The sequence below is a fragment of the Heterodontus francisci genome, chromosome 23 (assembly GCF_036365525.1).
Source record: "Heterodontus francisci isolate sHetFra1 chromosome 23, sHetFra1.hap1, whole genome shotgun sequence".
Taxonomy (NCBI): Eukaryota; Metazoa; Chordata; class Chondrichthyes; order Heterodontiformes; family Heterodontidae; genus Heterodontus; species Heterodontus francisci.
Window position 1 is genome coordinate 36,873,322 of NC_090393.1, and position 14,981 is coordinate 36,888,302.

The 14,981-nt window shown below is 43.4% G+C and overlaps 1 protein-coding gene across 1 annotated transcript in view; it reads left to right on the forward strand.

The window, feature by feature from the left end:
• The window catches only part of sart3 (spliceosome associated factor 3, U4/U6 recycling protein), a 55,567-nt gene that overhangs the window by 31,601 nt on the left and 8,985 nt on the right, over window positions 1-14,981 (forward strand). Inside the window, exons 12-15 of the mRNA XM_068055073.1 lie at window positions 3,227-3,336; window positions 3,956-4,068; window positions 8,635-8,711; window positions 10,400-10,559. Of these exons, the coding sequence (XP_067911174.1) occupies window positions 3,227-3,336; window positions 3,956-4,068; window positions 8,635-8,711; window positions 10,400-10,559 (460 nt within the window). The remainder of the gene's footprint in view (window positions 1-3,226; window positions 3,337-3,955; window positions 4,069-8,634; window positions 8,712-10,399; window positions 10,560-14,981) is intronic.

Below are 14,981 nucleotides of genomic sequence, written 5' to 3' on the forward strand. Positions count from 1 at the left end.
TCATCGATAGGTTTTCGGCTGCCTGCACTGAATTTGGCCTAACCATCAGCCTCAAGAAAACGAACATCATGGGGCAGGACGTCACAAATGCCCCATCCATAAATATCGGCGACCACACTCTGGAAGTGGTTCAAGAGTTCAGCTACCTAGGCTCAACTATCACCAGTAACCTGTCTCTCGATGCAGAAATCAACAAGCGCATGGGAAAGGCTTCCACTGCTATGTCCAGACTGGCCAAGAGAGTGTGGGAAAATGGCGCACTGACACAGAACACAAAAGTCCAAGTGTATCAAGCCTGTGTCCTCAGTACCCTGCTCTATGGCAGCGAGGCCTGGACAACGTACGTCAGCCAAGAGCGATGTCTCAATTCATTCCATCTTCACTGCCTCCGGAGAATCCTTGGCATCAGGTGGCAGGACCGTATCTCCAACACAGAAGTCCTCGAGCCGGCCAACATCCCCAGCATATACACCCTACAAAGCCAGCGGCGCTTGAGATGGCTTGGCCATGTGAGCTGCATGGAAGATGGCAGGATCCCCAAGGACACATTGTGACACAGCGAGCTTGTCACTGGTATCAGACCCACCGGCTGTCCTTGTCTCCGCTTTAAAGACGTCTGCAAACGCGACATGAAGTCCTGTGACATTGATCACAAGTCGTGGGAGTGAGTTGGCAGCGTTCGCCAGAGCTGGCGGGCAACCATAAAGGCGGGGCTAAAGCATGGCGAGTCGAAGAGACTTAGCAGTTGGCAGGAAAAAAAGTCAGAAGTGCAAGGAGAGAGCCAACTGTGTAACAGCCCCGACAACCAATTTTATCTGCAGCACCTGTGGAAGAGTCTGTCACTCTAGAATTGGCCTTTATAGCCACTCCAGGCGCTGCTTCACAAACCACTGACCAGCTCCAGGTGCTTACCCATTGTCTCTCGAGACAAGGAGGCCAAAGAAAGAAAAGAAAAGTGAGATCGTTGATGCGTTAGTTTTAATTTTCCAAAATTCCCTAGATTCGGGGAAGGTTCCGTTAGATTGGAAAATAGTGAATGTAACTCCTTTATTCAAAAAGGGAGGGAGACAGAAAGCAGGCCAGTTAGCTTAACATCTGTCTTGAGGAAAATGTTGGAAGCTATTATTAAAGACATTATAGCAGGGCATTTAGAAAAATTGAAGGCAGGCAGAGTCAACATGGTTTTGTGCAAGGGATATCATGCTTAACCAATTTACTGGAGTTCTTTGAAGAGTTACATGTGCTGTGGATAAAGGGGAACCGGTGGATGTATTGTACTTCGATTTCCAGAAAGCATTTGAAAAGGTGCCACATCAAAGGTTATTGCAGAAAATAAAAGCTCATGGTATAGGGGGTAACATATTGGTACGGATAGAAGATTGCCTAGGTAACAGGAAACAGAGAGGAGGCATAAATGGGTAATTTTCTGGCTGGCAAGATGTAACAAGTGATGTGCCGCAGGGATCTGTGCTGCGGCCTCAACCTTTTACCATTTATATAAATACCTTGGATGAAGGGACCGAAGGTATGGTTGCTAAATTTGCTGATGACACAAAGATAGGTAGGAAAGTAACTTGTGAAGAGGACATAAGGGGGCTACAAAGGGATATAGATAGGTTAAGTGAGTGGGCAAAGACCTGGCAAATGGAGTATAATGTGGAAAAGTGTGAAATTGTCCACTTTGGCAGGAAGAATAAAAAAGAAGCATATTATCTAAATGGTGAGAGATTGCAGAGCTCTGAGATGGAGAGGGATCTGGGTGTCCTAGTGCATGAATCGCAAAAGGTTAATATGCAGGTACAGCATGTAATTAGGAAAGCTAATAGAATGTTATCGTTTATCATGGGGGGAATTGAATACCAAAGTAGGGAGGTTATGTTTCAACTATACAGGGCATTGGTGAGACCACATCTGGAGTACTGTGTACAATACTGGTTTCCTTATTTAAGAAAGGATGTAAATGCTTTGGTGGCAGTACAGAGAAGGTTTACTAGACTAATACCTGGAACGGGCAGGCTGTCCTATGAGGAAAGATTGGACAGGCTAAGCTTGTATCCGCTTGAATTTAGAAGAGTAAGATGCGACTTGATTGAAACATATAAGATCCTGAGGGGTCTTGACAGGGTGGATGTGAAAAGGATGTTTCCCCTTGTGGGAGAATCTCGAACTAGGGGTCTTTTGGGCCTCCTTAGGAGGTTTAAAAATAAGGGGTTGCCCATTTAAGACACAGGTGAGGAGAAATTTTTTCTCTGAGGTCGTGAGTCTTTGGAATTCTGTTCTTCAACAGGCAGTGGAAGCAGAGTCTTTGAATATTTTTAAGGCCGAGGTAGATTGATTCTTGATAAGCAAGGGTGTGGAAGGTTACTTGGGGTAGGTGGAAATAAGGAGTAATCAGTTCAGCCATGAACTTATTGAATGGCGGAGTAGGCTCGAAGGGCTGAGTGGCCTACTCCTGCTCCTAATTTGTATGTGCGTATTCAGCAATCTTTCCTTCTTGTAGCCTTAGCAACTGTTGAAGCTATATGACCTCACTTATCTCTGAAAATTCCATGCTGATTCAATAATTTCAGCGTTCCAACTCATTTAAATGCTCCTCAAATAATTGCCGCAGCTCCTTGGATTTTTTTTTTATATAAGAGTCATCAAGGACACAGATCAGCCAGTTTTTTGTTTCATCCTATATGTACATTTGAAATCTTCATATCAGCATATGCTACTGACTTTAACCATGTCCTATATATAAGTTATGATTGGGATATCTAGGTGATTTATTAGGCATCTATATTGCAGTTAAAAATGTTTGGAGTGGGGGGGGGTGGTGGAATGGGGGGAGCTGCCAGTGTGTGCCTATGCATGAGGGAGAATGGTTTGTGCTGTGTGCAGCTGGGGAGGGAACCGCTTTACCTGCGTGTTTCTGGGGACAAATAGAAAAGGTCTGCCCTGCATGTGTCCTGTAATTAGGACAAGTGGTTGGTGCTGTTTCTGAGGATGAGTAGGGATGGTTTACACCATTATCCATGAGGATGAGGATGACTGGTTTGTGCCAAATGTCCATGAGGATGAGTTAGATTTGTTTGTGCTGTGTGATGAAGAGAGATGATTTGTGCTGAGTCACTGGGGTTGAGGAGAGGCTGTTTGCACTGTGTGTTTGATTACTGGAAGGTTGAGGTATTATAATTATTACTCCCCCTTGTTTGTGTGCTTACAATTTTAAATTCTTTTCCAGGCAAGACTCTGTAAAAATATGCAGAAAGCCCGGGAACTCTGGGATAGAATAATGACCAAAGGAAATGCAACGTATGCCAACATGTGGCTGGAGTATTACAATTTGGAGCGGTAAGAGCATCTCGCTCATCAAACAACAGTTTACTTTTATTTTTCACAGACTGCCTTCCATGCTTTCCTGCAGGTACTGGTTGATGTGGGAGTATGGTTTACGTGTAGTGGGTGCTGTTCAGTACCCTGTTGAAGTGGCCATTCTTTACGTCTTGTATCACATAGACAGATTGCACCTGAACTGTGTGGGAACGAAGGTCCTAGCAGAAAGGACCAATGTGACCATGGAAAGCACTTTCACTAGTAAAGAGGGAGAGGGCTCAGGTGGATACAGTAGTAACAAAGATTGACAAAAAGAGGGATGAGAGCAAAGGTCAGAGTACATGTAGATATAACAACAATATAAATACTAAAAGGTTATGGGAATTAATAAAATTCATGATAAAAATAAAGCAGGAGTAATGAAAATATGAGCATATTTTTAAAAAAAATCATTCTGGCCACAGGGATAGAGAGGAGACATAATTGTGACCTTAGAAAAATGCATGTTACAGTAAAGAGTGTGAGTGGATCTGTGAATTCCATCACAGGTGCCATAACTGCTTCTGCTTGCATGTGCATCTACATACATTAACAAAGCATTTGATTTATTTTCTGTTTGCACGTTGTTATGTTGCAGAGCTCATGGTGACCCCCAGCACTGCAGAAAGGCCTTACATCGAGCTGTACAATGTACCACCGACTATCCTGAGCACGTCTGTGATGTGCTGCTTGCCTTCGAGAGGGTGGAGGGTAAGTGAATGTATAATGTTAAGTGTCCGATAAAGGATACTGGAGACGTTAGAGTATATTACATGGCTAACACTGAGGTGAGGGTGCATAATGTGAAAGTGAAGCTGTTAATACAGACCTCACTCGTGCTGGCTGAGTATAGGACTATTTGGGTGTAAAAAGTAAAATGAGATTAAGTTATATTTTGGAATGAAATATGTGAAGTGTTCTTTTTGAGACAGAGTTGTTTTGAAGGCACCGGATGAGGGGCCTCATGGAACTATTGCCAGAAGCCTCTTACTGTCAGGGACCCATTGCAGATACTGTCACATTCCCATGATCTCCCTGCAAATGCTGATGTGTTTCTTGGAACCTCTTGCAAATATTAATACTTTACCAGGGTCCCTCCCATTACTGATTACAGAACTGATTTCAGGGCAGTTAAATGGTGTTACTGCTGAAGAATGTCTGATCCTGTAGGTGTGTAAAGTTCTTTCCTGAGCCACAGAACAAGTGTCCTTGACCAGGGAAGATTTGGGTTTCTTCTCCTACTGCTTTGTAGTTCCAAAGAAATTGGGAGGTTTCTGCCCCCAAGAATCCTGAACTTCCTTTATTCTCAATGAACATACTGTCCCAATGACTGTGATTAAGTGCAGTACATACTATGGTATTCAGTCATACAGACTGAAAGATACCAGGTTCAGTTCCTGCTCTATGATGAATTAGCTGATTCCACCGTCTTATAGAAGTGCTACAATGCCCATGTGCTAAGGCTGGAAAAAACATCATGTATCTGGCATGGACTTGATGGGCTGAATGGTCTCCTTCTGTGCTGTAAATGACTCTGTGACTCTATTCCTGCTCCTGATCACTATCCATTGACTCTGGGTGGGTATTGGGTAAGGACAGGCTCAGTCTCTGCTATACACTCTCAGACTGTTACTGTGCAGAGTTATTAAGCTCACAAGAATAAGTTCTCTCCAGGTTATTATTGTACAGCTATCAAATAGCGTGCTGTCACTCACTGTCCAGACTTGCACAATATGAAATGTCATAGGGAAGGTGCATCAAACAAGTGTACCCAGCAAAGATAATTGTCTTTAGGAGAGAAAAGCAGAAAATTGGAGAAAGGAGGAAGGAAGTTCAAGATAGCATTGAAGATACTAAATTATCCTCTTGTAGATAATTAATTGTTAGCTTGGCTCATTTAGCGCTTTCACCTTTGAGTCTGGGTTTATGCCCTGAAATGACCTTAAGCATATTACCTAGGATGACACTTCAGTGCCGTACTGAAGAAATGCTGCTTTGTCAGATGGCATGTTAAGCTGAGACCCAATGGGTATAAATTATGTCGCAGTACCATTTGAAGAAAAGCAGGGAGTTATCCCAATATCCAGGGAACATTCCTCTTTCATTCAACACCATTAAAAACAATGATCTGGTCATTCATTAATTTGCTGTGTTCAAATTTGGCTGCCTTATTTGACTCAAAGGGGCTGTACTTCAAACATAATGCATTGGTTATAATTTGTTTGGAAAATCCTGAGGATGATATGTTACATAAATTGAAGATTTCTCTGTCTGTCTGTGTGTGTGTCTCTCACTTTTGTCCTATCCTGAAGGTGTTCACATTCCACAGGTACTAATCATGCTTCAGTACCTTAGTCAAGTGGCCCTGAGTCATGCCTGACCTTTGGGAGTAAGCAGCTACTAGACTGAAGAGGCATCATAGCTGAATTTCACCTAGTGTCCATCATACACAATCAGCAGCTGTGACTGGATAGCAAACAGGAACCACGGCTGATTTTCTCCCTCCAGCCCAGCAGCACTGAGACTAATTGTAGCAGTCTAATCAACACCGTGGGCTGGATTTTAAAGGGCCCTCGACACCGGGAATGGTATGGAGGGAGGTGGGGGGGGTGGTGTAGCATGAAGATCACTATAGATGTGGCCCACTACCGACCCTGACGCTGGTGGGGCCTGGCCCGATCTCAACAGAGGGGGAGAGGCCTCATGGCAGCCTCCTCGCCACTCGGTGACAGGATCACAATTTCCGTATGTAAATAAATTAACCTTTTCTCAGTGCGGGGTGGGGGGGTGGGGTGGCGGAGAGGGGTCAGACTCTTCGGATTTGTTGAGGGGGTATATGGGAAAGGGTAAAGGACAAAGGTGCAGAATTTTGGGGGGGGCAGGGGGAAGGTCATATACTCATGGTAGGTATTCTGGGAGGGGCAGGAATGATGTGTAATGCCACTGCTTTACCCTCATCTACAAATCTAGTCACCTCGTAAAATTCAATCAAGTTAGTTAGACACGATCGCCCCCTGACAAAGCCATGCTGACTATCCCTGATTAATCCCTGCCTCTCCAAATGGAGATTAATCCTGTTCCTCAGATTTTTTCCAATAGTTTCCCTACCACTGATGTTAGACTCACTGGCTTGTAATTACCTGGTTTATCCCTGCTACCCTTCTTGAATAATGGTACCACATTCACTGTCCTCCAATGCTCTGGTACCTCTCCGGTGGCCAGAGAGGATTTGAAAATTTGAGTCAGAGCCCCTGCTATCTCCTCCCTTGCCTCACATAACAGCCTGGGATACATCTCATCTAGGCCTAGGGATTTATCCACTTTTAAGCCTGCTAAAACAGCTAATACTGCCTCCCTTTCAATGCTAATATGTTCAGTATATCACAGCCTCCCTCCCTGATCTCTACACCTACGTTGTCCTTCTCCATGGTGAACACATGAAAAGTGATCATTTAAAACCTCACCTATGTCCTCTGGCTCCACACAAAGATTGCCGCTTTGGTCCCTAATGGGCCCTACTCTTTCCCTGGTTATCCTCTTGCCCTTAATATACTTATAAAACGTCTTGGAATTTTCCTTTATCTTGCCCGCCAGTGTTTTTCCATGTCCCTCTTCACTCTCCTCCTTTTTAAGCACCCCCCTACACTTTCTATACTCCTGTAGTGCCTCTGCTGTTTTCAGCACTCTGAATCTGCCATAAGCCTCCTTTTTTTTTTTCTTTATCCAGTCCTCTATATCCCTTGACATCCAGGATTCCCTGGACTTGGTCCGACCCTTCACCATAACGGGATCACGTTGGCCCTGAACTCTCACTATTTCCTCTTTGAATGACTCCCACTGGTCTGATGTAGACTTTCCTACAAGTAGCTGCTCCCAGTCCACTTTGGTCAGATCCTGTTTTATCATATTGAAATCAGCCTTCCCCCACCCAATTCAGTACCTTTATTTCCGGTCCATCTTTGTCCTTTTCCATAACTACCTTAAATCTTAGAGTTATGGTCACTATCCCCGAAATGCTCCCCCACTGACACTTCTACCACTTGTCCGGCTTCATTCCCTAGGATTAGGTCCAGTGCCGCTCCTTCTCTTGTAGGACTTTCTACGTGCTGGCTCAAAAAGCTCTCCTCGATGTATTTTAAGAATTCTGCCCCCTTTAAGCCTTTTGCACTAAGACTATCCCAGTTGATATTGGGCAAGTTGAAATCCCCTACTATTATTACCCTATTATTTTTACACCTCTCTGGGATTTACCTACATATCTGCTCCTCTATCCCTCCCTGACTGTTTGTTTGGAGGCCTGTAGTACACTCCCAGCCAAGTGATTGCCCCCTTTTTGTTTTTAAGTTCTACCCAAATGGTCTCATTTGAGGAACCTTCGAAGATATCATCCCATCTTGCTGCAGTAATTGACTCCTTGATCAACAGTGCAGTGCCACCTCCTCTTTTACCCCCTCCCCTGTCACGCCTGAAGAATTCTATACCCTGGAATATTGAGCTGCCAGTCCTGCCCCTCCCTCAGCCATATCTCTGTGATAGCAATAATATAGTCCCATGTGTTAATCAATTCATCTGCCTTGCTAGTAAAACTCCTTGCGTTAAAATAGATGCATTCCAGCCTTGCGTTATTCACTTGTGCCTTAACAGGTCTATATTTGCTCTGCCTTCCAGACTGACTCAGTTTCTCTTCTATATTTGACTGTGCATCACCCCCTACTGTACCTCCATTCTGTATTCCATCCCCTGCCAAATTAGTTTATTAAACCCCCCACCCCCTCAACAGCACTGGCACACCTCCCAGCAAGGATGTTGGTCCCGTTCTGGTTCAGTCGCAACCCGTCCAACTTGTACAGGTCCCACCTTTGCCAGAAACAGACCCAGTGATCCAGGAAACTAAAGCCCTCCCTCCTGCACCATCTCCTTAGCCACACATTCATCTGCTCTATCCTCCTATTCCTGTACTCACTGGCATGTGGCACTGGGAGTAATCCAGAGATTACAACTTTTGAGGTCCTGCTTTTTAATCTGCTACCTAGCTCCCTAAGTTCTTGTTGCAGGACCTCATCCCTCTTTCTACTTATGTCGTTGGTACCAATGTGTACCACGATCTCTGACTGTTCATCCTCCCCCTTCAGAATGTCCTGCAGCTGCAATGAAAAGAAATCATATAGACTTTTTTTTTAACATTGAACATCTCCTTCAGTCATTTAAGAGAAACAAACAGGAATAATGAAACTTGTTCTGAATAGTACAAACACTTATTATCCTCTTCTTTTTCAGGCTCTTTGGAAGATTGGGACCTGGCAGTAGAGAAGACTGAGACCAGACTTAACCGAGTTAATGAGCAGAGAGCCAAAGTAAGTATATAGTGAATTGTGCTTTTTGGCATGTGAAGTCTGGATATATCAGGAGTGATATTCAAATGCTGGGGTGGAATGGTTTCTGCCATGATTAGTTAATACTGTAGGGGATGCACTGTAATCATTGATATTCCTTGTACATTAAGGGAAGCTGGAAGGTAACTACTGCCAAATCTGTTCTTGGAGCTGATCATAGGAAAGTCTGCAGGGGTGGTTTGGAATGACTCACCCTCTGAATTCCCCATCTGTGTTCTCATTAGAATTGGAGACTCCATTACTAGAGAATAGAGTTCTTTCCCACTTTTGGCATTGATTCTCTGCATTGTGTACTCCCAGGTCCGATGTAGTGCAAGTTTGATGCTGACTAACGCACATTCTATACGATACCATTAAGTGATCCCAGGTCAAGTGCAGTGTGCTGACTTACACCCCCGTGAACACAGTAAAGGATAGAAATTTCTGTGACACATCAGGAATTTCATCACATTATGGATCAGAAGGAAGTTTCAACGTTTTTATAGCTAACTCTGAGAAATGGCTTGTCTGGTTTAAGTTTTTATTATTGCAAAAACCAAACTGGCTAAACCAGTACTAGGAGACTTTGAGACAACCAATGTATTGTAAGAGTCAGGATGGCTAATGTTTTAATTGCAGATCAAAAAAATGCAAATATTGGGAATCTAAAATAAAAACGGAAAATGCTATATATATATATATATATATATATCTGCCAGATCAGTTAGCATCTATAAAGAGAAACAGCAGGCTTTGATATTTGGGTCTGTACCTTGCATCAGAAGGATAAATAGATGTTTTAGTAAGGTTGGTTAAATTAAATAGAGAAGGAGAGGGGAGAATGAACAGATAAGCCACTAAAAGAAAAGGAAAATACTGCGAATGCCAGAAGTTCGCAATTGAAACAGAAAATGCTGGAAAACAATCAGCAGGTCAGGCAGTATCTATGGAGAGAGGAATAGAGTTGATGTTTCAGGACAATGAACTTTCATCAAGCCAGTTGTGGACAGGGAGTAAGTGGATTAAATGCTTAATAGAAGGTTGTCAGATGAAATAAAAGATCATCGGTGAGGCGATGGAAAGACATAAAAAGAACATGCAACTGGTTGAGAATGTGAAAGGATATGGGAGTGGTCCAGGACAAACAAAATGGGCTGTGAAGGCAGCAGGTCAGAAATTAAGAGAAAGTGCTGACAAAAGACTGTGGGGCCGTTTGTCGATCAAACAATCATGTCAATCCCTTGGTGTGGACAACTCTGCCAGCATTGTCTTGTGATGAAAGGTGTCCATCCCATAAACCAGCCCAGTCTATCTTCCACACCACTCCATGTGATCAGCATTCCCTGCCGAAAAGAAAATAGGGGAAGCAGCCAGGCTCAACACAAATTTCAGAAATAGTATCACATCTTCTCCTAGGTACCCATTGGCCTCTGGTCTGAATACTGACTTTAGTAACTAAAATAAAATTGTAATTCTTTAACAGTTTATTAGGTGGTTTCTGTGGGGGACAGATATGATTGGATACTAAACATTAATTAGATATCTAAGCATGTTAGTATTCTTTCCTTCCACTTGATCAGGCTACACAGAGATTAGCTGTAAATATTAATGAAAGAAAAAAAATTCCTTCTTGCGGTGAATTCTATTTTGTAACCCCTATTTTTGTCCAGGCTGCAGAGAAGGAAGCCTTGCTGACTAAACAGGAAGAGGAGAAAAATGTGCAGCGGAAGAAAGGCAGATCTGAAAAGAAAGCTGCAAAAAAGGCCCAGAAACAGGCAGTAGCTGGAGACAAACGCAAAGCAGATGAGGAAGAATGGGGTGCCCAAATAGGTATGACATCTAGTGACAAGACTAACTCATGTTGTTAATGACTGAGCTCTATTCTGTATGTGCCAACATTTGAACGATGGGAAATCTGGTAGAGTCGGTCACTAATGAGTGCAAGAATTTGTTTTAAAACTATTCTGCTCTAACATGGGGAAATTTTAAGCTTTTATTCTCACAGCCTTATGGAGAAATGCTGCTGTATCAAATGTATTCCTCAGTTTGCAGCTACAAGTTATTTTGGGTGAACAGAAGTAGTTTAGCGATAGCCATTGATTAGTTATCTCAATGCCTTTGTATATACTGAACAAGTGAGAGGAGATGGTACAAAGTGGACTGACATAAATTCTGGCCTCATCAATTGGGTATCTGAGACTGGGAAATTTAGTACTAACTGGCTAACCACTCAGCAGGACGTGGTCAGAACAGAATTTTCTTATTTCAGATACTCCTTCATTCACTTCTACACACAGAAAAATATGCCAGACCATACTGGAACATGTCCTATTCAATTCGTAGTAGATTTCCCCTGTGGATTAGAATCTTATTGTACTGAAGGAGGCCATTCTGCCCATCGTGCCTGTGTTGGCTCTTTGAAAGAGCAGTTGTGCTTAGTCCCACACCCCCGCTTTTTGTCTGCGATCCTCAAGTGCCTGTGCAACTCCTGTTTAAAAATATTTATGGAATCAGCTTCCATCACCCTTTCAGGTAATGTGTTCCAGATCTTTACAACCCTTTGTGTGGACAAAAAAATTCTCCTCATCTCCTGTCCAGATCTTTTACCAAGTATTTTAAATCTATGACTTATAGTTTTTCTCTATCTACTCAATAAAAATATCTTGCAAACTTCTATTAGGTCACCTCTTAATCTTTGTTCCAAGGAGAACAATCCTAACTTTTACAAACTCTCCTCATAACTGAAGTCTTTCATCCTCTGTACCCTTTCTAACCATTGCATCTTTACTGAAGTGGTGCCCAGAATTGTCCATAACTCCAGCTGAAGCCTATCCAGTGGTTTATAAAGTTTGGTGAATTGGAGAATATATTGTTTTCTGAACATAAGGGTGTCATGCCTACAGCATAACATCAGGACCACTAATTTAAGGTGATGGAATAAGTGAAATTCCATTTTTATTCTGTGATTTTTACCAATGCTTACTGTCAATATGGCACAGAAGGAGCCCACTTGGCCCATCAAATCCATGCCGGCTCTCCGCTGAGCAATGCAGTCAGTCCCTGTCCCCTGCTCGATCCCCGTAGCCCTGTAAGTTTATTTCCTTCAAGTGCCCATCCAATTTCCGTTTGAAATCAATAAAATAAAAGCAAAATACTGCGGATGCTGGAAATCTGAAATAAAAACAAGAAATGCTGGAATCACTCAGCAGGTCTGGCAGCATCTGTGGAAAGAGAAGCAGAGTTAACGTTTCGGGTCAGTGACCCTTCATCGGAACTGACAAATATTAGAAAAGTCACAATCTAGACCTCCTTTGTTATCTCTTGCCCCACCCCCACCTCACTTGCTTATAACCTGTGACTTTTCTAATATCTGCTGAGTGATTCCAGCATTTCTTGTTTTTATTCCATTTGAAATCATTCCACTTCCACCACCCTTGTATGAAGCGAGTTCCAGGTCATTACTACCCACTGTATTAAAAAAAGTTCATCTCACGTTCTCCCTGCATCTCTTGCCCAAAACCTTCAATCTGTGTCCCCTAGTCCCTGTACCATTAGTTAATGGGAACAGTTTTTCCTTGTTTAACTTATCTAAGCCTGTCATAATCTTGCACGCCTCTATCAAATCTCCTCTCAATCTTTGTTGCTGCAAGGAGAGCAACCTTAGCTTTTCCAACCTCATCTTGTATCTAAAGTCCCTCATCCCTGGAACCATTCTGGTAAATCTCCTCTGTACCCTCTCAAGGACCCTCACACCCTTCCTAAAGTGTGGTGACCAGAACTGGCTGCAATACTGCAGGTGGGGCCTAATCAGAGCTTTATAAAGATTCAGCATAACTTCCCTGCTCTTGTACTCAATGCCTCTATTTATGAAGCCCAAGTTCTCATATGCTTTGCTAATCACTCTCTCAATGTGTCCTGCTACCTTCAAAGATTGATGCACTCCCAGATCCCTCTCTTGCTGCACACTCTTTAGAACTGTGCCATTAAGTATATATTGCCTCTCCCTATTCCTTCTGCCAAAATGCATCACCTCACACTTGTCAGTATTAAATTCCATCTGCCACCTCTGCCCAATCTGCTAGCCTATCTATGTCCTGTTGCAGGTGGTTCACATCATCCTCACTGTTTGCCACACCTCCAAGTTTGGTGTCATTGGCAAATTTTGAAATTCTACTCTGTACTTCAAGATTCGAGTCATTTATATACAGCAAAAAAAGCAGTGGTCCTAGCACTGTCCCATGGGGAACACCACTCTCTACCATCCTCCAGTCTGCAAAACAACCATTTACCACGATTCGCTGTTTTCTGTCCTTAAGCCAATTTTTTATCCAATTGGACACTGCCCCTCCCATTCCATGAGCCTCAGTTTTGTTAACCAGCCTTTTATGTAGTACTTTATCAAACGCTTTCTTAAAATCCATGTAAACCACATCCACTTTGATCAGCCCTTCATCAACCTTCTTTGTTATTTCATCAAAAAATTCCGTTACATTGGTCAAGCATGATTTCCCTTTTACAAATCCGTGCTGGCTCTGCTTAATTAACTCAAACCTCTCCAAGTGTGCGTTGATTTTTTTTTTTTCACCCCTGATTATTGTTATCTAAGACCTTGCCCACCACTGATGTTAAACTAACTGGCCTGTAGTTGCTAGGACTGTCCTGACACCCTTTCTTGAATAAAGGTAACACATTTGGCACTCTCCAGTCCACTGGTACCTGCCCCATATCTAGAGAAGATTGGAAGATTACGGAAAGCCCTTCTGCTTTCTCCACTCTCACTTCCTCTAGCAACCTGGGATGCAAGCCATCCGGACAAGGCGACTTATCCACTCTATATATAGCCAGCCTTTCCAGTACATCCTTCCGATTAATTTTCACCCCATCCATTAGGTCTACCATCTCTGCTTCTTCTGATATTTTGTCAGATTTCCCTTCCTTAGCAAACTGATGCAAAGTACTCATTAAGTATTATAGCCTTGCCCTGCACCTTTAAGCATATATCACTCTCTTCGTATGTAATAGGTCCCACCCCACCTCTTACTACCTGTTTACTATTCAAATGCCGGCAGAAGATTTTTGGTTCCCTTTTATGTTGACTGCCATTCTATTCTCATACAAAGAACAAAGAACAGTACAGCACAGGAACAGGCCATTCGGCCCTCCAAGCCTGCGCCAATCTTGATGCCTGCCTAAACTAACACCTTCTGCACTTCCGGGGCCCATATCCCTCTATTCCCTTCCTATTCATATATTTGTCAAGATGTCTCTTAAACGTCGCTATCGTATCTGCTTCCACCACCTCCCCTGGCAGCAAGTTCCAGGCACTCACCACCCTCTGTGTAAAAAAACTTTCCTCGCACATCCCCTCTAAACTTTGCCCCTCGCACCTTAAACCTATGTCCCCTAGTAACTGACTCTTCCACCCTGGGAAAAAGCTTCTGACTATCCACTCTGTCCATGCCGCTCATAACTTTGTAAACCTCTATCATGTCGCCCCTCCACCTCTGTCGTTCCAGTGAAAACAATCCGACTTTTTCCAACCTCTCCTCATAGCTAATGCCCTCCAGACCAGGCAACATCCTGGTAAACCTCCTCTGTACCCTCTGCAAAGCCTCCACGTCCTTCTGGTAGTGTGGCGACCAGAATTGCACGCAATATTCTAAGTGTGGCCTAACTAAGGTTCTGTACAGCTGCAACATGACTTGCCAATTTTTATACTCTGTGCCCCGACTGATGAAGGCAAGCATGCCGTATGCCTTCTTGACTAGCTTATCCACCTGCGTTGCCACTTTCAGTGACCTGTGGACCTGTACGCCCAGATCTCTCTGCCTGTCAATACTCCTAAGGGTTCTGCCATTTACTGTATACCTCCCACCTGCATTAGACCTTCCAAAATGCATTACCTCACATTTGTCCGGATTAAACTCCATCTGCCATTTCTCCGCCCAAGTCTCCAACCGATCTATATCCTGCTGTATCCTCTGACAATCCTCATCATTATCCGCAACTCCACCAACCTTTGTGTCGTCCGCAAACTTACTGATCAGACCAGTTACATTTTCCTCCAAATCATTTATATATACTACAAACAGCAAAGGTCCCAGCACTGATCCCTGCGGACCACTACTAGTCACATCCCTCCATTCAGAAAAACACCCATCCACTGTTACCCTCTGTCTTCTGTGACAGTCTTGCCAGTCTTATTTTCCTCTTCACCTCCCCTCTCAACTTATTGTTTTTGGCCTGGTTCTC